At 42.7% G+C, this 25,239-nt stretch overlaps 1 protein-coding gene across 1 annotated transcript; it reads left to right on the top strand.

The window, feature by feature from the left end:
- Positions 1-22,937: 22,937 nt before the first annotated feature.
- On the top strand, positions 22,938-25,239 carry npb (neuropeptide B). The gene is made up of 2 exons (XM_039739786.1): positions 22,938-23,287; positions 24,779-25,239. The coding sequence occupies exons 1-2, from the start codon at positions 23,009-23,011 to the stop codon at positions 24,905-24,907; spliced, it is 408 nt and encodes a 135-aa protein (XP_039595720.1). The 5' UTR covers positions 22,938-23,008; the 3' UTR covers positions 24,908-25,239.

The following is a 25,239-nucleotide window of genomic DNA, read 5'->3' as shown; positions in this document are numbered from 1 at the left end:
CTGTCGTGGCGGCAATCCCCGAACCCGTTGGTGGACACCGGCGGTGAGGGATGCCGTCAAGCTGAAGAAGGAGTCCTATAGGACCTTTTTGTCCTGTGGGTCTCTGAAGGCAGCTGATAGGTACCGGCAGGCCAAGCGGAATGCGGCTTCAGTGGATGCTGAGGCAAAAACTCGGGCATGGGAGGAGTTTGGGGAGGCCATGGAGAACGATTTTCGGACAGCTTCGAGGAGATTCTGGTCCACCGTCCGGCGTCTCAGGAGGGGGAAGCAGTGCAGTGTCAACACCGTATATAGTGGGGATGGTGCGCTGCTGACCTCACTTCGGACGTTGTGGGTCGGTGGGGGGAGTACTTCGAAGACCTCCTCAATCCCACTAACATGCCTTCCAATGAGGAAGCAGAGCCTGGGGACTCTGAGGTGGGCTCTCCCATCTCTGGGACTGAAGTCACCGAGGTGGTCAAAAAACTCCTTGGTGGCAGGGCCCCGGGGTGGATGAGATAGGCCTGGAGTTCCTCAAGGCTCTGGATGTTGTAGGACTGTCTTGGTTGACACGTCTCTGCAACATCGCATGGACATCGGGGACAGTGCCTCTGGATTGGCAGACCGGGGTGGTGGTCCCCCTCTTTAAAAAGGGGGACCGGAGGATGTGTTCCAACTACAGAGGGATCACATTTCTCAGCCTCCCTGGAAAAGTCTATTCGGGGGTTCTAGAGAGGAGGGTCCATCGGATAGTCGAACCTCGGATTCAGGAGGAACAGTGTGGTTTTCGCCCTGGTCGCGGAACAGTGGACCAACTCTACACCCTTAGCAGAATCCTGGAGGGTGCATGGGAGTTTGCCCAACCAGTCTACATGTGTTTTGTGGACTTGGAAAAGGCGTTTGACTGTGTCCCTCGGGGAATCCTGTGGGGGGTGCTCCGAGAGTATGGGGTACTAACCCCCTGATAAGGGCTGTTCGGTCCCTATACAATCGGTGTCAGAGCTTGGTCCGCATTGCCAGGAGTAACTCGAGCCCGTCTCCAGTGAGGGTTGAAATCTGCCAGGGCTGCCCTTTGTCACCGATTCTGTTCATAACTTTTATGGACAGAATTTCTAGATGCAGCCAGGGTGTTGAAGGGGTCCGGTTTGGTGGACTCAGGATTGGGTCACTGCTTTTTGCAGATGATGTTGTCCTGTTTGCTTCATCAGGTCGTGATCTTCAGCTCTCTCTGGAGCGGTTTGCAGCTGAGTGTGAAGCGGCTGGGATGAGAATCAGCACCTCCAAATCTGAGAGCATGGTACTCAGCCGGAAAAGGGTGGAGTGCTCAGGGTTGGGGGAGAGATCCTGCCCCAAGTGGAGGAGTTCAAGTATATTGGGGTCTTGTTCATGAGTGAGGGAAGAATGGAGTGTGAGATCGACAGGCGGATCGGTGCGGCATCCCCAATGATGCAAGCTCTGCATCGGTCTGTCGTGGTGAAAAAAGAGCTGAGCCATAAGGCACAGCTCTCAATTAACCAGTCGATCTACGTTCCTACCCTCACCTGTGGTCATGAGCTATGGGTAGTGACCGAAAGAACGAGATTGGGAATACAAGCGGCTGAAATGAGTTTCCTCTGCAGGGTGTCTGGGCTTTCCCTTAAAAATAGGGTGAGAAGCTCAGTCATCCGGGAGGGGCTCAGAGTAGAGCCGCTGCTCCTCCATATCGAGAGGAGTCAGATGAGGTGGCTCGGGCATCTGATCAGGATGCCTTCTGGACGCCTCCCTGGTGAGGTGTTCCGGGCACGTTCAACCGGGAGGAGGCCCCGGGGAAGACCCAGGACACGCTGGAGGGACTATGTCTCCCCGCTGGCCTGGGAAAGCCTTGGGATTTCTCCCGGAAGAGCTGGAAGAAGTGGCTGGGGAGAGGGAAGTCTGGGCCTCTCTGCTCAAGCTGCTGCCCCTGCAACCCGACCCCGGATAAGCGGAAGAGGATGGATATCAATGAGAGGTTTAACGCCAGTAGTAAAATACAAGCACATCACTTGGCCACCTTCTTTTGATGTTTCCTGCGTGTTTCTACTTCCACTTGCATGTAAGACTGAATTCCAGATGCACCTTGTGGTTCACAGAAGAGTAATTGAAAAAAGCCAGCAAGCAGAAAATTAACAAAAATGCCAAACTTATTAAATCAGAGGAATCAAACAGAATGCTTTGGGCAAAATGAACAATAAGCTCCATATTAAAAAAAAGATAATGAAACAGGCAAAGCAGAGCTGTTACAACAGCGCATTATATGTGTTCGGACTGATGAATTTTTATAACAGAGAATTTCCAATTTCACGAGCAATGCGGTACTCATTTCCAAATGTCGTGATCTAAGTTGTGTTTTCATTTTTTGCAGTTCTTCCTTGGTGTTTAAAGGTAACCAAGGAACCAATTTGGGGGTTTGGAAAGCCATGGAACACAACGGGTTCTTTTATTTTATATGTTGACACATTTGTAGCTGCATTTACCCAAAATTACCAATGTTTTGCAGCTTTAGTTTGGGATTCATGGAATTCAGCAATAGGTTAACAAATTGAAATGATTCCACAGACAAAATATCTTCGTCTTTTGAGTAAAACAGTTCACACAAAAATAGAGAAAATTTTGATATAGCAAAACAGAAAAGTTCTTTTTGAGAAAAGTTATACTTAAAGCTTATACAGTGCATCCGGAAAGTATTCACAGCACATCACTTTTTCCACATTTTGTTATGTTACAGCCTTATTCCAAAATGGATTTAATTCTTTTTTTTCCTCAGAATTCTACACACAACACCTCATAATGATGTGAAAAAAGTTTACTTGAGAGCTTTGCAAATTTATTAAAAATAATAAAACTGAGAAATCACATGTAAGTATTCACGGCCTTTGCCATGAAGCTCAAAATTGAGCTCAGGTGCATCCTGTTTCCCCTGATCATCCTTGAGATGTTTCTGCAGCTTAATTGGAGTCCCCCTGTGGTAAATTCAGTTGATTGGACATGATTTGGAAAGGCACACCTGTCTATTGTAGCAGTAGGGGGCACTATTGTTCCCTTGAACCCTCAGGTACCACGCCAAACACCAGGTAAAAGTGCTACAATAATTATTTTTATTATAATAATGTGCACTAAGCACCTTCCACCCCACACTACTAATAAATAAACACAATACTCCAATAATAAATCAATCCTCCACTCCCAGACGTGTTGCCCTCCTACCACCCAGCTCAGCTTTCCGTCTGGGAGCTCCCACAGCCCTTTCATATTTCCTGACCCGGAAGTGTTCCCAATCCCCAGTCCATGTGATCCTGTATCACTTCCGGGTCAGGTAAAAAGTTCTTTTCTTCACCCCGGAAGCCCGTCACTCTTCCTTTGATGGACTTCCTGGTTACAGGGCACAAATAAGTCTTCGGTCTTTTCTGCAGCTCCCTCATGCAGCCCCTGTGGTTTTCAGCAGGGTCGTGTATAAAAACTACATAGTCCATGACTCCCTGCTGGTCTTCGGGGCACCTCCATACTGCAGGGAGGGCTCCATATGGTGGTTTGGGGGACTTGGCCAGGATAAACTGCCAGACATAGTCCACACTATATAAGGTCCCACCGTTGACAGTAATGTCAGAGCACAAACCAAGCATGAAGTCAAAGGAATTGTTTGTAGACGTCCGAGACAGGATTGTCTCGAGGCACAAATCTGGGGAAGGTTACAGAAAAATTTCTGCTGCTTTGAAGGTCCCAATGAGCACAGTGGCCTCCATCATCCATAAGTGGAAGAAGTTCGAAACCACCAGGACTCTTCCTACAGCTGGCCGCCCATCTAAACTGAGCGATTGGGGGAGAAGGGCCTTAGTCAGGGAGGTGACCAAGAACCCGATGGTCACTCTGTCAGAGCTCCAGAGGTCCTCTGTGGAGAGAAGAGAACCTTCCAGAAGGACGACCATCTCTGCAGCAATCCACCAATCAGGCCTGTATGGTAGAGTGGCCAGGACGGAAGCCACCCCTTAGTAAAAGGCACATGGCAGCCCGCCTGGAGTTTGCCAAAAGGCACCTGAAGGACTCTCAGACCATGAGAAACAAAATTCTCTGGTCTGATGAGACAAAGATTGAACTCTTTGGTGTGAATGCCAGGCGTCACGTTTGGAGGAAACCAAGCACCACTCATCAGCAGGCCAATACCATCCCTACAGTGAAGCATGGTGGTGGCAGCATCATGCTGTGGGGTTGTTTTTCAGTGGCAGGAACTGGAAGACTAGTCAGGATAAAGGGAAAGATGACTGCAGCAATGTCCAGAGACATCCTGGATGAAAACCTGCTCCAGAGCGCTCTTGACCTCAGACTGGGGCGACGGTTCATCTTTCAGCAGGACAACGACCCTAAGCACACAGCCAAGATATCAAAGGAGTGGCTTCAGGACAACTCTGTGAATGTCCTTGAGTGGCCCAGCCAGAGCCCAGACTTGAATCCGAATGAACATCTCTGGAGAGATCTTAAAATGGCTGTGCACCGACGCTTCCCATCCAACCTGATGGAACTTGAGAGGTGCTGCAAAGAGGAATGGGCGAAACTGGCGAAGGATAGGTGTGCCAAGCTTGTGGGATCATATTCAGAAAGACTTGAGGCTGTAATTGCTGCCAAAGGTACATTGACATAGTATTGAGCAAAGGCTGTGAATACTTATGTACATGTGATTTCTCAGTTTTTTTATTTTTAATAAATTTGCAAAAACCTCAAGTAAACTTTTTTCACATTGTCATTATGGGGTGTTGTGTGTAGAATTCTGAGGAAAAAAATTAATTAAATCCATTTTGGAATAAGGCTGTAACATAACAAAATGTGGAAAAAGTGATGCGCTGTGAATACTTTCCGGATGCACTGTACATCTTTTTCATTCTTTAAGTTAACTTATACAGTTGAACCTTTTCGAAACGGTCAGAAAACCGTATGCTTGTCCCATTTTGATGCTGTAAATGGGTCGTTGAGCCCCTGCTAGCCATGTGACGTGTTCTAAACAACAGCTGACTCAAATAACACCCCGCATGGCTGATTCTACCAGGAAGGGTCTCTCTCATATTAACTTGCAGGGGGTAAAATCTCTACCGTATTCTATAGAAGTCAAGTAAACGCTATATGGATTTAGCTTTAAACATTAACTTTCTAAGATTGGCTCTTACATTCTTAATAATGTTAAAAAAATATATTCATTTTGTCTCTGTGCCATTCAGTGTGCGACATATTTGCCAGCATTTTGTTTGGTCTGGTCGCTTGACAAGTGGGCACATGTGGCAGTGACATCACCAGGTCAAAGGTATAAAGGTCAGTATCATGAATTACCCGAGTGTCCAATAAATGGTTTGCAGCTTCCTCATTACTTTTTTCAATCTCATTTTTGGACATGAACCTTTTGTTAATTGACTCCGGCTTTCATCGTACATTTTAGCTGTGGTTATTTTGGTTTTCGACGCCTCTGCTACTCCCTTTAAATGATGATTGTGGCTTCATGTCCTGGGCTTGTTGTTTCCTACATTATTGTCTTTTGCCTGTTAATAAAATCATGACCTGTTTCCTGATTATATTCTTAATTACATACTGCTGCTGTTCAGTGGAGTCAATACAACAAAGGCAATGCAGTCTAAATAAAACACAGAAGATTTCAGTTTATTTTTATATGGTGCTCTTCTCAAAAGGCAAACACAATGGATACTGAAAGTCTACACACCAAAACTGAAACTTCAGCATGTCAGTCAGTCGGTTGATCAGTCAGTCTCCAACCCGCTATATCCTAATACAGGGTCAGCATTTAGTGACTTAAAACCTGAAGCCAATGCAAATCATATCATTTTTCCATAAAAAATAAATGATAAACAAATCTGTTACTTTTAGAAACAAACTCCCTATAATAATATTTTTTTTACATTTGTATAGTGCTTTTCTCACTAAACAAAGCACTTTTCATAGTGAGTGGGGAGCCACTTTTACCTCCACTAATGTAAAGCATCCACCTGGATGATGCAATGGCAGCCATTAGCTGTTAGGTGGTGAAGGGGTGAGAGACAGTTAGCCAATTAGAGATGGGGATTATTAGGGGTGCAGTACTCAGAGCCTGGTACTTCAACAGGTTGGTGGCACCCTGAAGGAGAAAGCCGAAAGCAGAGATGGTGAAAATGAGGGGGAAAAAAGGTAAAGAAATGGGAATGAAAAGGATATGGGTGTTAAACATTCCCTAAAAGCAACACGCCATTTGCAGTGGCCAACAAAAGTGATCTGTGATTGGCCAGGACATTGGGATACACCCCACTCCTTACGAAGCATGCCCAGGAATCTTTATGACCACAGAGTGTCAGGACCTCGGTTCTATGTCTGTATCTGAAGGATGACAATATTTTTACAGCAAGGGACACTGGGATCCTTACGGACCTCACCAACACCTCTTTCAGCAGCAACCCAAGCTTTTCGTAGATGGTCTCCCTTCTGGCCTGCCCTAACAGTTCTTAGTTTCAGGTGCATGACCTGTACTGGTGTTTGTGGTATGGCTGCTTGCTATGTTACCCAAGTGTGCACAGCCTTTATCTCATATCTTGTGGAAGCCCCATGTGCTTTGATTATAGTTCATACTGGGATCGGTCAACTCACGTCATCAGTTTAGTGAGGGACTAATCGCATGCACAGCCCCCTTTAAATTCATCCATTGATGTTTTCTATAGGATTGAGGTTAGGGTATCAACTAAGCAATTCCAGGACGTTGAGCTTCCATTTTTTTAAATCATCCTTTGGACGTGTGTCTTATAGTGTTGTCACTTTGAGGGGTGTCAATCTTCAACGTTTGCTTTCTGTCAGATTACAACTTATTTCATACTCCAATGACATGATATTTATTTTCTCTTCTGCCCTGAACATGGCCTGTGTCCCCTGTGAAAAGATGGCCAGCACCACCTCCATGCTTTGAGGTGTTCTTTGCCTGATCATATGTGTTGGTGTCACATAAACTCTATGTGCTCCCGTTAGACCAGATCATCTCAAAGCACAAGGTGAACTACCGCAGTTCTGATATACTGCTTTACTTATCCATAGAATCTGATGACCCTGACGCTCTGGATCTCTCTGATCCAATGAATGCCTTGTATTTCTAAATGAAAACAGGTTAATTTACTCAAGCTAAATAAAGAAAAATCTGAAATCTTAGTCATTAGTAAAAATTGAAATAATGAAGGTTTTAGAAATGAAGTTGATCCCATAGCACTAAAAGTCCAGCTGTAGGTTATGAATTTAGGTGTAATCATGGACTCTGACCTAATCTTTAAATCACACATTAAACATGTCACTTGGACTGCATTCTTCCATCTAAAAAAACACTGCAAAAGTTAGGCCTCTCACAAAGCTCCAAGATTCTGAGATATTAATTCATGCTTTTGTTTTTAGTCGACTAGATTACTGTAATGGACTCCTAATTGGATTACCAATGAAACACATCTATCGGCTGCAGTTAGTTCAGAGTACAGCATCAAGAATCTTAAATAGAAAAAGAAAATCTGAGCTCATCGAACCTGTTTTTGTGACATTACACTCTCTGGCCGTGTCCTTTAAGATTTGTTTTAAAATACTGCTAATACTCTAAATAATCGTACTCCTTCCTATATTTTGGATGCCTGTCCCCATGCATTCCCAGTCGTAACCTTAGATCTTCTAAAACTGGTTTACTTACAGTATTATTATTCCAAAAGCTAAACATAAAAGAGTTGATGAAGCAGCCCTTTGCTGTTATGCCCCAAAAATCTGAAATACTTTACCGATAGAGACACACCAGGTCGATAAATTTAAAAAAACTCCTAAAAACAAACTTTTGATTTAGCGTTTTTAGATATGTATACACATAGATAGGGCACATATTTCATGGACTTGCAATGATTATTAATATCTACTTTTCTCTTTTTCTTTTCCGTTTTTTTCTGCCACCACCACCTGATCAGCCAATCGTGATGTTGGAATAAAAGGAAATACTCGAACTGTGTGAAACCCCATGTAGTGGGGTAGTGGGAGCTGACACCATGCTACACTTTGGGCTCCTGTAGTTCATGGACTGAACGCATCGACAGTGAGAGCAGAAAGAACGCAGACAAAAAATTCTGAAAGTGGAAGTCATGCGTTCTTTACGTTCCAGTTTTTCCAAAACAAAATGTCTAAAGTTAACGTCCAAAACCAAAATTAGTGTGGTGTCATTAATAAATTATAGTCCTTGTTGACAACCACACACTAGAAAATAGCAAAAAATATATATATATATATATATATATATATATATATATATATATATATATATATATACAAAATGCTGTCCTCTCCCTTTCTGCTGTTCCCACCAAAACCAGAAAAGGGGAAAAAGGAACACCTGTATAATCCTAATATTTACCGTATATACTCGCAGATAAGTTCTCCCATGGATAAGTCGGGACTTGGTTTTACCGTATAATTTCTGGTATTTTATAATGTTGGTTATATAAGTCGAATGCTGAAAACTCGCTCTATTGGTCCAAAAGCTGCTAACTCCCACCCGAGAGAGTAACCATGGAGCACATGTCCTTTTCTTTCTATGTGGTTGCGGCAATGTGCTGTATGAGCACATGCTCCTGACCTGTCGCTCCCTCTCTATTGTGCCTACGTGACCACACAGTAATACCCAAACTATTCCGAAGCAACATTTGTACTGATTTGTGTTTTTTTTGTATCTCACACCCTCATACACCTTTATCGTTAGAGCACCCCTCATCTATGATGGAGCACTCGATCAGAAGAAAATATGAAGCTTGTTTTTAAATTAAAAGTCATTGAAGTAGCGAAAGAAATTGGTAACTGCGCTGCTGCAACAAAATTCGATGCGTCTGAGAAGCTGGTGTGAGATTGGAGGAGGCAAGAAGATGTAAAAAAAAAATGTGTCACATTTTTGAATGGGAGTAAAAGTCGAGGTCTGATTTTATGATTGATTTTTCGGGTTTCGAGACCTGACATACATGAGTATATACAGCAGAAAAATCAAATGTTCTTCATTCTTTTTCCTTCTAAAATGATCCAGAAAAAAAAACCCAAAGGCTATTTACACAAAAAACCAAAACACTAAAGTTCCCTCCCTACATTCAAGGGCTTTAACCTCTGTTCACCACACTGTCTTCACAGTTAGCTTTTGTCTGAAGCTTAGCCTGACACCTAACCTGGTCAAACAATTTGCTGGTTTTATATTCTGGTGGACATTGTAGCACCCAATCCCTGCTGATGTACCCTCATTCCTCCTCTCGGGAGGCGTGCAGCAACACTGCACACACTGCGCCTCCCACCCACCCAGAACTGTCTTATTAAGGATGGGAGTCCTAAGGTGGCTGAGCTGGCTCACTCTCTCACAGCTGCACTTTCTCTGGTACGTATTTAAATATCTCTTTTGAAACCTTTTGCCTGGGACTTCACTAAACTCTTACGGCTCCTTGTCAAATGGACACTGCATTGGTCATATTGCCTTTTCTCTTTTCAGCAACAGCAGCAGGGTGAGACGGACAGCTGATTTCATGCTCTGCACATTTGTCTGAATCTTGCAATGCTTCATGAACCGAGGGCACGTGCTGTGGACACACATAACCTGGACTGCTGTGAAGCTGTATCAACACAGGAGATTTGACTCACCAGTTTTCTTGATAGCTATTTAAAAACAAAGGTCTGAGGGTCTGAGGAAATAATTAGCTAGATTTGCAAGAAGTTTTAGCCCATTCTGTGGTGTCGACGAGACTGCCAATGAGACACTGGCATCAAATCTTCTAGGATGAAGCTTAAAAAGAATTAATTAGATAGACATATACAGTAGATAGATAGATAGTATGGGGAGGAACGATCTCCTCAGTCTGTCAGTGGAGCAGGACAGTGACAGCAGTCTGTCGCTGAAGCTGCTTCTAAGTCTGGAGATGATACTGTTCAGTGGATGCAGTAAATTCTCCATGATTGACAAGGGCTTGCTCAGTGCCCATCGCTCTGCCACGCATGCCAAACTGTCCAGCTCCATGCCTACAATAGAGCCTGCCTTCCTCACCAGTTTGTCCAGGCGTGAGGCGTCCCTTTTCTTTATGCTACCTCCCCAGCACACCACCGCGTAGAAGAGGGCACTCGCCACAACCGTCTGATCTTATTGCAGATGTTGAAGGACGCCAGCCTTCTAAGGAAGTATAGTCGGCTCTGTCCTCTCTTGCACAAAGCATCAGTATTGGCAGTCCAGTTCAATTTATCATCCAGCTGCACTCCCAAGTATTTATAGGTCTGCACCCTCTACACACAGTCACCTCTGATGATCACAGGGTCCATGAGGGGCCTGGGCCTCCTAAAATCAACCACCAGCTCCTTGGTTTTGCTGGTGTTCAGTTGTAGGTGGTTTGCGTCACACCATTTAACAAAGTCCTTGATTAGGTTCCTATACCCCTCTTCCTGCCCACTCCTGATGCAGCCCACGATAGCAGTGTCATCAGCAAACATTTGCATGTGGCAGGACTGTGAGTTGAATTGGAAGTCCGATGTATATAGGCTGAACAGGACCAGATAAAGGACAGTCCCCTGCAGTGCTCCCGTGTTGCTGACCACAATGTCAGACCTGCAGTACCCGAGAAGCACATGCTGAGGTCTGTCTGTAAGATAGTCTACGATCCATGCCACCAGGTAAGAATGTACACCCATCTCTGTCAGCTTGTCCCTAAGAAGCAGAGGTTGGATGGTGTTGAAGGTGCTAGAGAAGTCCAGAAACATAATTCTTACAGAACCACTGCCTCCGTCCAAGTGGGAGAGGGATTAGTGTAGCACACAGATGATGGCATCCTCCGCTACTACATTCTCCTGGAATGCAAACTGCAGAGAGTCGAGGGCGTGGTGGACCTGTGGCCTCAGGTGGTTAAGCAGGAATGACGTAAAAACATTTATGGTATAGGTAGAATGTCCAGTGGGGAATGGGAGGTCTTTTGGCCTTAGAACCCTTGAAATAAGGGATGCAAAAGCAGAAAAAGGTTTGGGGATTCACCCTGTATATTCACAACAACAGAGGACTGAATTGAAGACAGCACCGGAGTAGTCAAAAAGGACTGTGTCCAAAACAGGACTGAAGGCAAAGGTGAAGTTGTTGGTCTTTTATAGGCAGTGGGCAGGAAGAGGCGGGTCCATGAGGTCGATAGGAGGGTGTGGTCTGGAGAGGACACTGAGGCTGGTTGGGTTTAAGCTGGTCTTCCCTTCTGATGATCTGTAGAAGAAGGAGAAAAGACATCAGTGCACTTGGTCAACCCCAGACTCCGTGTCGTACCCTCAATTAAGCCCTTTGATTGCCTCCCATGTGCTCGTGTGTGACGGCCTTGCAGATGTTTTTTTTCTCCTGGAATTTTATTTATTTTTTTCTATCCTCCATGGCCACCTTACAATCATTAGAGATTTTAAGCACAAATCTGTATAGGACAGTACTATCTATTGATTTCTTATTGTATATCATTTATTTATTATTATTCGTATCTGTTTATAACTTGTTTTGTTTTTTTTCTTTGGCATTTTGTAAAGCCTTTTGAACAACAGGTACATTCTTGGTATGTGTGTTGCTGTTGAAGTTGTTGCTCTCTGCTGAATTTAAGGAGTTATATCTTGGTCTCGTCAGACGACAGCATGTCGTCCCACACACATGCGCCATGCTGACCGTGGCTTTTTTTCTAAACGTTTGCAGGCTTGGATGCTGTTCTTCATGAGAAATGGCTTCAGTCCTGCCAGCCTACCCTGCCACTCAGAATGGCGGAAAGGCCCTAATAGAGAGGGGCGAGGTGCCAGCTGCTCTTTACATTTCCACGTCTCCTTTAAGGCTTACCATTAGCCTCACTGGAGTTTTTTTGGTAAGCATTCATTATGAAGGAATAGTCTAATCTTTGCAATGTCCTGCTAGCGCCATATTTCTCGAACTTGAACTGTATTGCCAGGCACTATAGTTGCTAAGAATTTCTATTGGTGTTACATCCATACATTAATAAGGAATACATAATTAAACAACACATTATACAAATACATGGCACCATCACAATTTTATATACAGCAAACACAGATATATGAAACAATAATGTAGAATTGTGCTCCCACCCAGCAATATATTAGGAAAGTCCTGTAGAAAATAAACATAATTTAATTTGAATGGACTTGAAAAGACAGTAATGAATCAGATTGTGTTCAGCCATAGTGGCAGAAGTAGGAAAGAAATTCTTTATGTGTCTAGTAATTCTTGCCTTCAGTGACCGGTAACGTTTCCTCGATTATAATAGCTGAAATCTTCATGGTGATCTTTGCATTGTCCCATGAAATCTGTTAATTCCTTTCAATCTCTTCTCCCGATCTGTACCTTTCAACAATAATATCACGTCTGTCTTTAGTTAGGAGGTTATTTCTTCATTGTGGACCACAGAAACCTTCAAAAAAGTCCGACAGAGATAGCTGACTTTATTTAGGGATAATCAGAGTCACTTTAGCTGATTTTAGATGAAGGCCAACTATTCACTATGTGATTCATAAAATATAAACTTAAGGTATATCCCGCCATTTTAAAGGATTTGCACACCTAGCAACCAGGGAACTAAAGTTTTATTTTTTTATTTTTCATTTAAATATTGTTGGCTACAGGTTCTTATTAAAGGTGAATGAAGGTCCAAGAAGATTAGTCTTAATTTTAGCATATTTACATCAAGAGGAGCTAACATTTCAGCTAGGATCTGTTAACTTTGATATCCAGTCCACTCAAGACTTTAAAATATAAACCATCATCATCATCAACTTCATGATGCAATCTTGAAACCTTTCATTGGGCCTCTTGAAGTAGCAACTAAGGACAGGAGAAGAACACTAAGGTGCGAGTTACAAAAGTGCAAAGACCCAGGAGGATCCAAAGACCACAAAGTCCTACCGCAATCTCCTAAAAAATAATGAAAATTAATCAGGAATTAACAAGAGTTTAAGACAAATTACAGCATGGAAACATGGAGTCCAGGCAAGAGGAGAATACTTACTCCGCCTATGGATTCTGAGAGGTCACTGTTCAGACTCAATCATACAGGTGAGTAAACTTCACATTGGCACACATTCACAGAAAAAACATTTTTTTTAAGTCAAACATTACTGGCAAACTGTATAATTGTTGAAAATTGAATTTAGTGCCGACAGGCTGAAAGTGCTCAACAACCCTTTGGTCACAGCTCCTTGTAGCTGCCTCCAGTACCGAGGTAATGAGACAATTAAATGGAAATAAAGATGAAAGACATTGAGCCGCAGCACAAGAATTCGGAGAGTCCTTTTATGTAATTCCTTCAGGCAACATACAGGAGCAATTAGACTCCAACTTAAAAATGTAGAAAAATCAATGAAGGGACGTCTTTCTTTTGCTGTACAGTTCACTAGTGAAACAACATTTTTATTAATGTATGCAGTTCAAGTTCCCGTCCTACAAAAAAGATATAGCAGATTTAGGAATTATGGAGAGAAATGCAGCTAGACAAAGCCCTGAGCACAGTGGCTGAGTTATGGGGTCCGGTCTTGACGTGTACAAAAAGAAAGACTTCACAAAACTTTTCAGTTAACCCAGCAGAAGATCGTCACTCCAATATCAAGTCCAGTGCTCATGGACAGCAACAGATGTTCAAAGACACCAACCAGGAGGCTGGCCATGAGAGAGAGGTATCAGAACTCACGATACCCTACAGACTAGTCCAAGTGCCCATTCTGACCCCTGTCCACTACAATGGGCACATGAGTGTCAAAAGTGAGCCATGGAACAATGGAAGAAATGTACCTGGTCACATGAACCATGTGGACAGCCAGGATACAATATGGGAAGAAGGCAAGCCGGTGATGCTCTGTGCAATGTTCTGCACACATGATATCTGATATGGTGTTCCACTAGGCTCTATCCTGGGTCCACTGCTCTTCTCAATCTATATGCTTCCATTAGGTCAGATTATCTCAGGGCACAACGTGAGCTACCACAGCTACGCTGATGACACACAGCTGTACTTATCAATAGCACCTGATGACCCCGATTCTATTGATTCACTAACACAATGTCTGACTTGTATCTCAGAATGGATGAATAGTAACTTTCTCAAGTTAAATAAAGAGAAAACTGAAATCTTAGTGATTAGCAATAATGGATACAATGAGGCTATTAGAAATAAACTGGATACATTAGGATTAAAAGTCAAGACGGAGGTAAAAAGCTTAGGGGTGATTGTTGACTGTTGACTGTAATCTGAATTTTAAATCGTATATTAATCAGATCACTAGGACAGCATCTTTTCACTTAAGAAACATAGCAAAAGTTAGACCTCTTATATCACTGAAAGATGCTGAGAAATTAGTTCACGCGTTTGTTTTCAGTCGACTAGATTACTGTAACGCACTCCTCTCAGGACTACCCAAAAAAGACATAAATCGTTTGCAACGAGTGCAGAATGCAGCTGCTAGAATCCTAACTAGGAAAAGAAAATCCGAGCACATCTCTCCAGTTTTGATGTCACTACACTGGTTACCTGTGTCATTCAGGATTGACTTTAAAATTCTGCTTATGGTTTATAAAGCCTTAAATAATCTCGTTCCATCTTATATATCGGAATGTCTGACACCTTATATTCCAAATCATAACCTTAGATCCTCAAATGAGTGTCTCCTTAGAATTCCAAAAGCTAAACTTAAAAGAAGTGGTGAGGCGGCCTTCTGCTGTTATGCACCTAAAATCTGGAATAGCCTGCCAATAGGAATTCGCCAGGCTAATACAGTGGAGCAGTTTAACACACTGCTGAAACCGCATTACTTTAACATGGCCTTCTCATAACTTCACTTTAATTTAATCCTGATACTCTGTATGTTCAATTCCTTATAATAACTATTCATGGTGGTTCTAAAATCTGTACTGACCCCAACTCTCTCTTTTGTTTCTTTTTCCGGTGGCCTGCGCCACCACCACCTACTCAAAGCATCATGATGCTCCAACAATGATGGATGGATTAAAAGCCAGAAGTCTACGTGACCATCATCATCAAGTCCTTCCGTGAGAACCCTAAATCCAAAGAGGACTGTTTCATTTATGTTAGGTAGACTGCCCAGAGGGGACTGGGCAGTCTCATGGTCTGGAATCCCTACAGATCCGTCTGGAGTTTTTTTTTGTTTTTCTGTCCACCCTGGCCATTGGACCTTACTCTTATTCTATGTTAATTAATGTTGACTTATTTTATTTTCTTACTGTGTCTTTTATTTTTCTATTCTTCATTATGTAAAGCACTTTGAGCTACATTTTTTTTGTATGAAAATGTGCTATATAAATAAATGTTGTTGTTGCTGGGAAACCTTGGCTCCTGGCATTCGTGTGGATGTTACTTTGACACGTACCACCTACCTAAAGATTGTTGCAGACCATGGCAACAGTATTCCCTGATTGAAGTGGCCTCTTTTAGTAGGGTAACGCACCTTGCCACACTGCAAAAATTGTTCAGGAATAGTTGGAGGAACATAAGAAAGAGTTCAAGGTGTTGACCTGGCCTCCAAATTCAACACATTTCAATACAACTAAACATCTGTGAGATTTGCTAGAAAAATAAGTCTGATCTATGGAGACTCTTATCTCGCATCCTACAGAACTTCAAGGATCTGCTGCTACCAACTTGGTGACAGATAGCACAGGACACCTTCAGAGGTCTTGTGGACAGTGGCGTAGCTTGAGTTTGTGCTGCTCAGGGTGGGGTGGTGCTTCAATTTACCACCCTTCATCAAATCTGAATATGTCAACCTATTTAAATACAAAATTTAAATGACATATAGAGAAAAATTAAGGTATATTTTGCACAGATTTATTCATATATAGAGAAACAGCAATCATTTTTCACATATAATTATTGATAAGCATCAACTAAACGAGAATATAGTTGAGATGCGCTGATAAGCTGTGTTCTGATTATTAGTTTAATGTAATTATGCTGCGAAAACCAAAACCAGTGTAGTGTACAAGTGACAGGAGGGGATGTTTTCTGTGCAGAGCAAGAACGCATTCGGATTGATAATGAAACAAAATTATAAATTGCAAATTAGTGTTTATCTTCCTAGAAATTATTATCGGTGTAATGTTTGTTTTTTTTTTGTTATTGTCTTATAAATTTCAACTGCTGTGTCTGATGCCGTCACAGAAGGAGAGTCTGAAAATTATTTTTGAAGCATTTGTGGATAAAAATCAGAGAATTTTACATTTTTCATTCATGATATTTTTCTGAACCCTTCTGCTTACACAAGAATTGTACTGAGCCTTTTGGCCAATAATGCCACCCCCAAAATGTGCCACCCCCTTCTGTCATTTTACTATCCTTCTGCTTTAGGTACATTAACTTAATTTTCCTAATGCATGAGTAAAAGTGGAAACCTTCTGCCCTGTTTGTTTAGGTGTCACCTGGGGTCACAGATGGAAGAGAAGGGGGGCAGTATTCAGCCACAGTAGCATGATGTGGTTTACCACCGCATCTTTATGACAGGCCATTGAGTTCAAACATACGAGGGCTACAGTTGGGATTTGAGACACTCTATATAATAAAGAGTCTGAAAAGGAGAATAAGGTCACCTAAGACGCTTCCATGATAAAACAATTACGAGAAGGGTCACCCTAGGACCCTTCAATGATATAAGTACAGTAATTCTTCGCTAAATCGCGCTTCGACTTTCGCGGCTTCACTCTATTGCAGATTTTATATGTAAGCATATCTAAATATATAACGCGATTTTTCGCTGCTTCATGGGTTCTGCGGACAATGGGTCTTTTTACTTCCGGTACATGCTTCCTCAGTTGGTTTGGCCAGTTGATTTCATACAAGAAATGCTATTGGCGGATGGCTGAGAACTTAACCAATCAGAGCACGCAGTTAAGTTCCTGTGTGCTGATTAGCTCAGCGACGGAGTGCTGAATTCAATTCTGCGGCGTTAACTAGGAAGTCTCATCTCGCTCATTCAGCATCAACGTGTTTCGCTTTTTAAAGAGTTGTGCTCTTTTGTGTTTATCTTTGTGCATAGTCAAGCCCTTCATTACGGTTCCAAAATGATCTGCTCCTTGCCGAAAAGGTAAAAGTTTTGGTTATGTTGAAGGAAGGGAAAAGCTACACCGCTGTAGGACGCCATTACAGCATCAATGAGGCTATGATTCTTTTTATTTAAAAAGTAGGAAAGGAATCTAAGATCTACGGCCGCAGTGTCCTTTTAACCAGGGTGCAAAACGAGTTGTAAGTGGATGTAATAAGGCAGTAGTCTGGATGGAATCTGCTTTAGGGATTTGGATTGAAGAAGAACAACGGCAGTGCTACACAATCGCCTGAAATGGCTCCTTTAGAAGAGCTGTAACGCTCTCCTTTGTTGTGCAGTAAAATTAAACTTATCGGTATTGGACAAGTCGTCGTGTCATTGTTGGTGAGTAACCATAATTCATTTTCTACTAACAGTACTTAGTACATGTACGTACGTTTAGTGTTACTGTACACACATTTACTTATACAATTTTTCTTGCATTGTACGTATTTATTGCTGGTGGCCTGTCTATCGTAATGTCTGTAACATATGTGATATTGGAGACACTTGATATCTTTAAAATAATATTTAGGTTATACTGTATATAAACAGTGTGTTTACATACATAATTTCAATGAATCTTACCTAATGTCTAAGGGAATACAAAGGGATTATGATGTATAACTGTGCGGGAAATATTTATAAACAGTGTGGGAGAGTTTATAAGTGCTTAAAATATATAAAAATAACCATACAAACATATGGTTTCTACTTCGCGGATTTTCACCTATCACGGGGGGTTCTGGAACACAACCCACGCGATTGAGGAGGGATTACTGTATTGTGAATAGGGTCACCTTAGGACCCTTCTACAATAAAACAATTGTGAGTAGGGTTGCCTTAGGACCATTCCATGATAAAACAGCAAAATAGCAAATATCAAACTTACATGTCAGATATTCAATTTATATGGCACTTGTCATGTTATAAATATCCAAGGATACTCGCTAGATGGGGTATAAGTACTAAATAAATGGCAAACAACAGGTGTATATTTTATATGGGGTGTCTGAAGCAAGCTTATGATAGTTTTGCCTTTTTATATTAGTTTTTATTTCTATATTTTTTCTGACCTAACTTGGAAATTCAGTTTAGTTTTATTTTCCTTCATCATGTATTTTTAGTTTTAGTTTAGTTTTATTTCACAAAGACATTTCTATTTTATTTTTATATCTATTAGTTTCAGTTTTAGTTTTAGTAATTATGGCATGGAGCACCTATGGAGTTAGTTTTGTGTCACAATCAGACAGATTTGGATATGAGTTTAATGTTAGTGGAAGCTTATACTACACTGCCTGGTTTACTATCTGGTTTTATTTTTGTCTGATAAAAATAAGCAGAATCAAAACTAGACACTGAATATGAACGATTTTACACAATTTTATAATTTTTAAAATATTTTCTCATGAAAATCAAAGGAGCTTATGAAGAACTGGGCTCTTAGACTTGAATCGGTGTGCAGACCCCACTTAGCTGTATTGAGGGAAACAAAGAACAACAAGCATACAGTGTGAAGGTTAGGGGTGGTGAGTCTTGAATAGCCCACCATAAGAACAGTAAACCCATAATGAGCAGAACAGGAGCCGGGAATAAGAGTACAGACAGGCACAAAACAACAGGGACAGCGTCTGAGATTAAGAACAACATCTACGACATTATCTAAAGCTGTTTATTCAGACTAGGATTGCAGGAAACCCGGAGCCCGCCGCGGCAGGTTTGGATGCAAGGCAGGAAAAATCCCTGATATGCAATATGTATGATAAGGCTGATGTTAGGAGCAAAAAGAATAGGATATTTCAACTATCTATTTTGGGAGAGAGAGAAAAACATTGAAAAAAGGGAGACAGATATTTTAAAATAGAATTCTGCTAATGGATGACTTTCACAATATCAGGTGTTTTGAGTCGTGAATATGAACTAAAAAAGATAAATTAATAAATATGAACTAAATACAAAAACCCATTAGTAGTTTTTTATCACTTGTCAGACTCTCTACCTTTGTTTGTATCGCTTCGTTGTTAAACGATGTTTTTAAAGCAAAAGTGATTGGTCAGCCACAATACGCTGATCTCGTATGACCATCTAGTCAGTCTCTCGATCGGCGCCGTTTAATTTTTAAAAACCGGGAGTGCTCTCCTCTCGACTTTCAGATATGGGGATGGATATTTGAGGAGTAAACTGCAAGACAATAATTATATTTTTATATTATGTACATTAAGGAACCATCAACAACAAATCAAATTAATAATATATTGAACAATTATTATAAAAGTAAAGTTGAATAAATCGGACTCTGCAGCTGTATAAATAAAAAAAAAATGAGTATGTGTTCAGATAAAGTACCACTTCCGGGTGATGGATTTGGCCCAAAAGTTAACGCAGATCTACAATTGTGCTGTAACAACCACATGCCGAACTTCATCCATCTATCTAGTTACGTTTTTGAGTGATCGTGTTTACACACGCAATTCCGAAAAACAGTATTGTTGGTCACTGGTTAGTCTATAACGTCAAGATTCATCAAAATATCGGGGTCGAAGTTTTTCATGATTGCTATACTTTCTGTGTACTTCGTATATGAGAAAGTAAAAACGATTTCTCCTGTGCGAAGTGGCAGGTGAATTGCTGTCAACAAAAAGCAGACACCCGAGAAATAAACGGAAACGTTACTCACTCGTGATTTAAACGTTTTGTTGACCAGCACATTCTGATTTCAGCCGTTTGAATTACATCTTGATACACAACAAGCACAAAGAAAGGCGGCACGCAAATCGCTTTCTGTTTCTCACGCTTCACGCACCCGCACTCAGCTCGCTCTGTCACCACAAATGCTGTGTGAACTGCCACCATCCGTCACAGCCGCCGTTCACTGGATGAATACGTGCGGGCGGCTCGTGGTGGATGACTTTCTGTTTTAGAGTTAAAACCTACAAGGGTTAAAGACTAATGGCAAGAATATTCATTCAAAAACGAAAAATAAAAATATTTTAGTAAATTATTATTTTATTTCAGTTAGTCTTTCCAGCTGCTTTAATAGTTTCGTTTAGTTTTAGTTTTTCATTTCGGTTTTGTTAATTATTTGATTTCAGTTTACGAAAATGTTTTTTTAACAATAGTTTCAGTTTTGATTTTAATTTTCGTTAACTATGAAAGATTATAATAATTTCAAGATGTTACAAGTCACGGCTAATTTGAAGTCAGTTCTAACGTAAAAATCTACTATGTAAATCAGCACGGTCATATGTGAAGAGCACTCATAATATCTAAACGATAAAGTGGAATTTTGCATTCTTTATTCATGGATAACTGTTATTGTGCTTTCAAAAGTCATTTCATAGAATATTACATTCTCCAGCCCATTGTGTTGGGGTGCAGCCTGTCCTGACTGCAGTGGGTACAAAGCTCTGGAGAGGGAGTGTGGGGTCCACTCACTCACACACTCACACACACACACACACACACACCCAGAGGGCTAATTGGAATCACCAGTCAATCTAATGTGTAGACATCTGGGGGTGTGTGATGAAAAATCAGAATACTGGAGGAAAACCCACAACACAATACCTGGGTTTGGCATTTGAGCCTGGCATGCTGGACATGTGAGAGGGCATCGCTACCCACTGTGCCGCCCATCCACAAATCTCAGTGCAGGTCGCAGCTCTCTTATTTACATGCAGTTGAAACTGGCGGGTCTTGAGCTATAAGTGAGGCCGAGTTGCGCTGTTGCAGTGCTCGTTGTCGACAGCAGCATTAACGTGATCATTAAGGAAGGCTGAGGTGACAACATTTTTCTGCCTCCTTGCCCAGCACCACTGAAGCTCTGCCTCTCCTTGTCGCTCGCTTGCCCGGCCCAAGCTGTTCTTACTCCACCAGCTCTGGACTTTCATTCCGGTCTGCCCATGGCTTCTGTGCCGTCTGGAGCTGCCATGCCTGCACACACTCGCGGTTAAGGCGAGCGGCAACACAAATTGCACCTGCAAATATGTGCGTCTTGTATGTCTGCTTCTGAAAATGGGGGACACTTTAAAAATGGCTAGTCGGTTTAACAGCAGCGATGGGGTCGACACTGAAGGACGTGATCTCGTGCCTCTTTGAATTCAAGGCTCAATGAGTGCCGCTAATTCTTTATGGAAATAGGAAAGCTGCGATTTGTGCCCCCCAAGGAAGTGAGGGGGCATAACTAATATGCACAAATACAGAGAATATCATCGCCAACTCAACGTTCGGTTTTAACAGGTGTCCTTTACAACGGACGTAAAATTAAACGTGATAGGCAGCACAATTAACATGAATAGGGTCACCCTTGGACTCCTCTACGGTAAAACGGCACATACAAAACTTCCATGTCAGATATTCGGACGAGTTCTTCTCTCCAATGTCATTTCGATATTTGACATATTACGGTACCGTGCACTTTCAATGGGACATTTGCCACACACACACTTCAAAGTTGTTATTTTACACTGGAAAAAAATGAGTGTTTTACACTTGACCTCGTCTAAAGCACTGAAAAAATGACAACGCAAAAGAAAGTGCAGTGTTTTCCAAAAGCCGGTTGAATTATGGGATAGATTCACTTCTGCACACATGGTTTCTGCCTCAGTGGCGGACCTTTTTGTCTCTTGCATATGATCTCGCGCCTGATCAGTTTGATTTCTGCTGGTTACCTCTCGATAGATTTTAGTGCACTTAGTGCGGCTGAGCATCGTTTGGGCCGACTTACAATCACAGGCTCGCCGCTCCGTCTTCGTCGGCTCTTTACGACCCCCTTTTAGGCTGTTTCGGTTACATCTCAAACCACAATATTGCTCTTCGCGCTAATTAAGACGACATTGTTTGCATCTTCGATGGATTGGCGTCCCGTCCAAATTTGGTTCTTACTGCACCATTGCAGTGAACGAATGCCGAACGTTAAGCTAACCTTATCTCGGTTTGTGACTCTGCTTTGATTTACTTCATGCCATCTCTCTGCTCATGGTAAAGCTGATGGCCGCCCTGGTCACTTCGGTCACGACACGCGTGTCTAACGGGGCTTCGATGTGCCGAAATTCCTTTAAATCATGTACAAAAAACGAAGGAACCATAACTCAGTTCGTTTCTGGAAGGCGCCCCTCCAAACGAGTTTTAGTAAGGTGTAAAGATTTGGGCGTCAAGCAGACAATTCAAGCCACCGATGCGAACGGTTCACGGGTTTTTCTTCGACTCCAATTGGCACTCGTGCTGCCGTTCTCGGCGGGGGCGCCCCGTCCGGGGTTTGTTCCTCCGACTCTCCGCAATCTGAATTGCAATATAAGGGGGCAAACTTTAGTTTTACTGAGAAAAGGTAATTCTAATACAGTTCAACGACGCATTAATCAAAAAGATTTACTTGAAATTTAATACAGGATCTTAATCTATAATTTTAAGTAAATTACAAAAGATTGATTTGATAAATTTAAATTAATATTCAGTCGATTTATGGGTTCGGTGTCGTTACACGTAGCAAAACTTGGGACTGAAACAAGAATGTGCCGAATCTCCGACCAGCTGGCATTTTTCATAAAAAACTGAAGGTGACATCGACCGATACTTTTTAGTTGTTTTTTTTTTTTTTTCAATCGTGCCTTCTTCGTGAAAGTTTTGATGGCACTAAACGTGGTGGTTCACAGCCCAAACTCGACCCGATTCCGAGGCGTTCTCGTAGTCACCCACCGTGTGCTCCTAATTCTAATTCTCTTTCCTGGCATGATCAATGCATATTGGAATCCACCCCGGTCGAAAGATGAATCATCGACTGAGACTTGAAGTGACGAAGACGCCCGCAATCGCGGGAGGTTCTTATATAAGGGGGGCTCTTTGGACTCGTTACAATTCAGAGCAGGCAGCCCGGGGACAGAAGTCGCGTAGACAAAACAGAGGGAAGCCCGCAATGCTCGCAATGGACAGGTCCGTGAAACTGGCTTCGGTCTTCGTTGCAGTTTCAGTGCTGATTTCCTGCCAGCCCACAACAGCATGGTACAAGCAGGCGACCGGCCCCAGCTACTACTCGGTAGGCAGGGCGTCCGGGCTGCTCTCCGGGATTCGAAGATCCCCTTACATTAGAAGATCGGAGCCCGAATTAGGAACAGAAAGTGCGGAGACCCCCGGCTCCAATTTTGTTTCCGACCTGAACGGACAGCCAAGGCAAACATCGATTCTGAAAAACATGGTGAGTACAGGCAGCCCGCATTTACGGGGTCACACCGCGCATTTTTCATTTCACCGATTTATAATCTGAGAAAGGTTTGTGTGAATGGGACACAATGGGACGCCATTGAGATTTCAAGTTTTCTGACTTAATGTACGCGTGCACTTTGGTGAAACACATTTAAGAACAATACACACGAAACGTCCGCCCTTTGAACGTTCAGAACTAACCGTTAAATTGTGGACGAGCTTTGATCATTTTAAAAACTTTAGTCGCACAAGTCCATTATCTGAGTTCAAGTCCTGCTCAGTCGTCGCCGTTGTCCGCTACTGTTTAGAGGTCGATGATTTTCTGTGCCCCAGTCCTGTCTCGTGCCCAGTCCCGCCAGTCCCTGAGAAGGTAAGCCAAGATGTTCCCAGCCATGTTCGAGGTATTCTTATGAACCAAAAGAAATGAAACGGTCATTTCGAAAAATAAGTATTTGTTTTCAGTTCAAGCTTTCCAACAATACATGTCTCAATTTACAAGATTGGTGGATTTGTACGTTAACTACTAACCTATAACCAGAAGTAAAAGTTCGGGTTACAATTAACGATTAAAAGCTGATCATTTTCCATGTGTAGAAGTTAAGGAAGGCTGGGGCACCCCGGCACAGAAGATGCTTTCGAGGAATTCAGATTAACGGATGCGAATGAAAAAGTCGTCGAGTTATAAAAGTAACACCTTCAGTACATGATGAAGTTATACGCGATCTAAAAAAGCTGCTTACTGAAAGTTAAATATTACAGTGGTGATGTTTGCAGAATCGCACAATAATCAGGCAGCGCGGACTGGGAGCCGGTAAGCCAGCCGATCGGGCTCGTCTGAATCTACTTCGAGTTTTACCGAGGAGACCAAGAAGCCAAACCAGGGACTGAGTGCCGAGTGCTCCCCGTAAGTCCTCCCGCATCAGTCAGTGCAGAGGAGGATCGTAAACAGCGGATTCGGCCGCTGTTACGGTGGTAGGCGCAGCTCACTGAGCGCCGCGGCTCTCGGGTATCCCGTTTGCGAAGTGCGCGCCCCTTCCCCGATCTACGCGCCGTGCAGAGTTCGCACAGCACAGCCGACCATTCCATGGACGGACGCAAACCCGATCGCACGTGCCGCTGGACTTTTCGGGAGGATTTTACCGGGCGCTCGGGCTCGTGAGGAGTGGAGTTGAAGAGCCGCCCGACGAAATGGACGGACTCCCCCGACTCCGACAAGCCGTCCCACACAAACGTGTTGAATTGTTTCGTTTGAACAAACTTGGCATCGGAGTATTATAGTAATAATAATTGGTATTTCATCCAGGATCGCACTGTAATCAAAAACACCAGTATGAGCTTCAGCGCGATGCATTCATGTATTTTCGGGCGAGTTATTACAGTATAATAAAGTGAACCGAATTTAGCACAAAGTAGGCTATGCCTTCAGGTCGTGCCTGCTAAGGTGGCAGAGATTGACTTTTGCGTGTCTGTCCCTCTTTTCCAGGCGATCTGCGTGAAGGACATCTCCCCGAATCTGCAGAGCTGCGAGCTGCTCCAGGACGGCACGAACACCTTCCAGTGCAAAGCCGACGTGTTTCTCTCCCTCGACTCACAGGACTGTGCAAACGCGTAAAGCTGCGAGTCTCGTTGGACTGCCAGACCCGACTGAACACAAAGAGAACAAACACGAGCCTGGAGGATGCAACTGAATGTTCCACACTTGCACCATCTGTGAAGGTGTGCCGCCCCAAACGCCAAGGCCCACACCCGCACCCCCTGACCCTAAGCCCCCCACTCCCCTTTGCTTCCACATGTATTAAAACATCCCACAATGTCTACTGCTGAGCAGGTTTCTGAGTAACACAATTCTCTTGAAAAACAATGCGGCGCCTATACTGTGAATATGAGCCATGTATGCATTTGTATTAATGTTCTATTTAAAATATAATTTATTGAACGAACACA

This window comes from Polypterus senegalus, chromosome 17 (genome assembly GCF_016835505.1).
Source record: "Polypterus senegalus isolate Bchr_013 chromosome 17, ASM1683550v1, whole genome shotgun sequence".
In the NCBI taxonomy this organism is placed as follows: Eukaryota; Metazoa; Chordata; class Cladistia; order Polypteriformes; family Polypteridae; genus Polypterus; species Polypterus senegalus.
The sequence above is the reverse complement of the archived record's forward strand: the minus strand, read 5'-3'. Positions and strand labels throughout refer to the sequence as shown.

Bases quoted from the DNA above. Each gene is read 5' to 3' on its own strand.
- npb (XM_039739786.1), top strand. From the start codon at position 23,009: ATGCTCGCAATGGACAGGTCCGTGAAACTGGCTTCGGTCTTCGTTGCA. The intron at 23,288-24,778 runs GTGAGTACAGGC...CCTCTTTTCCAG, and splicing joins CATCGATTCTGAAAAACATG to GCGATCTGCGTGAAGGACAT.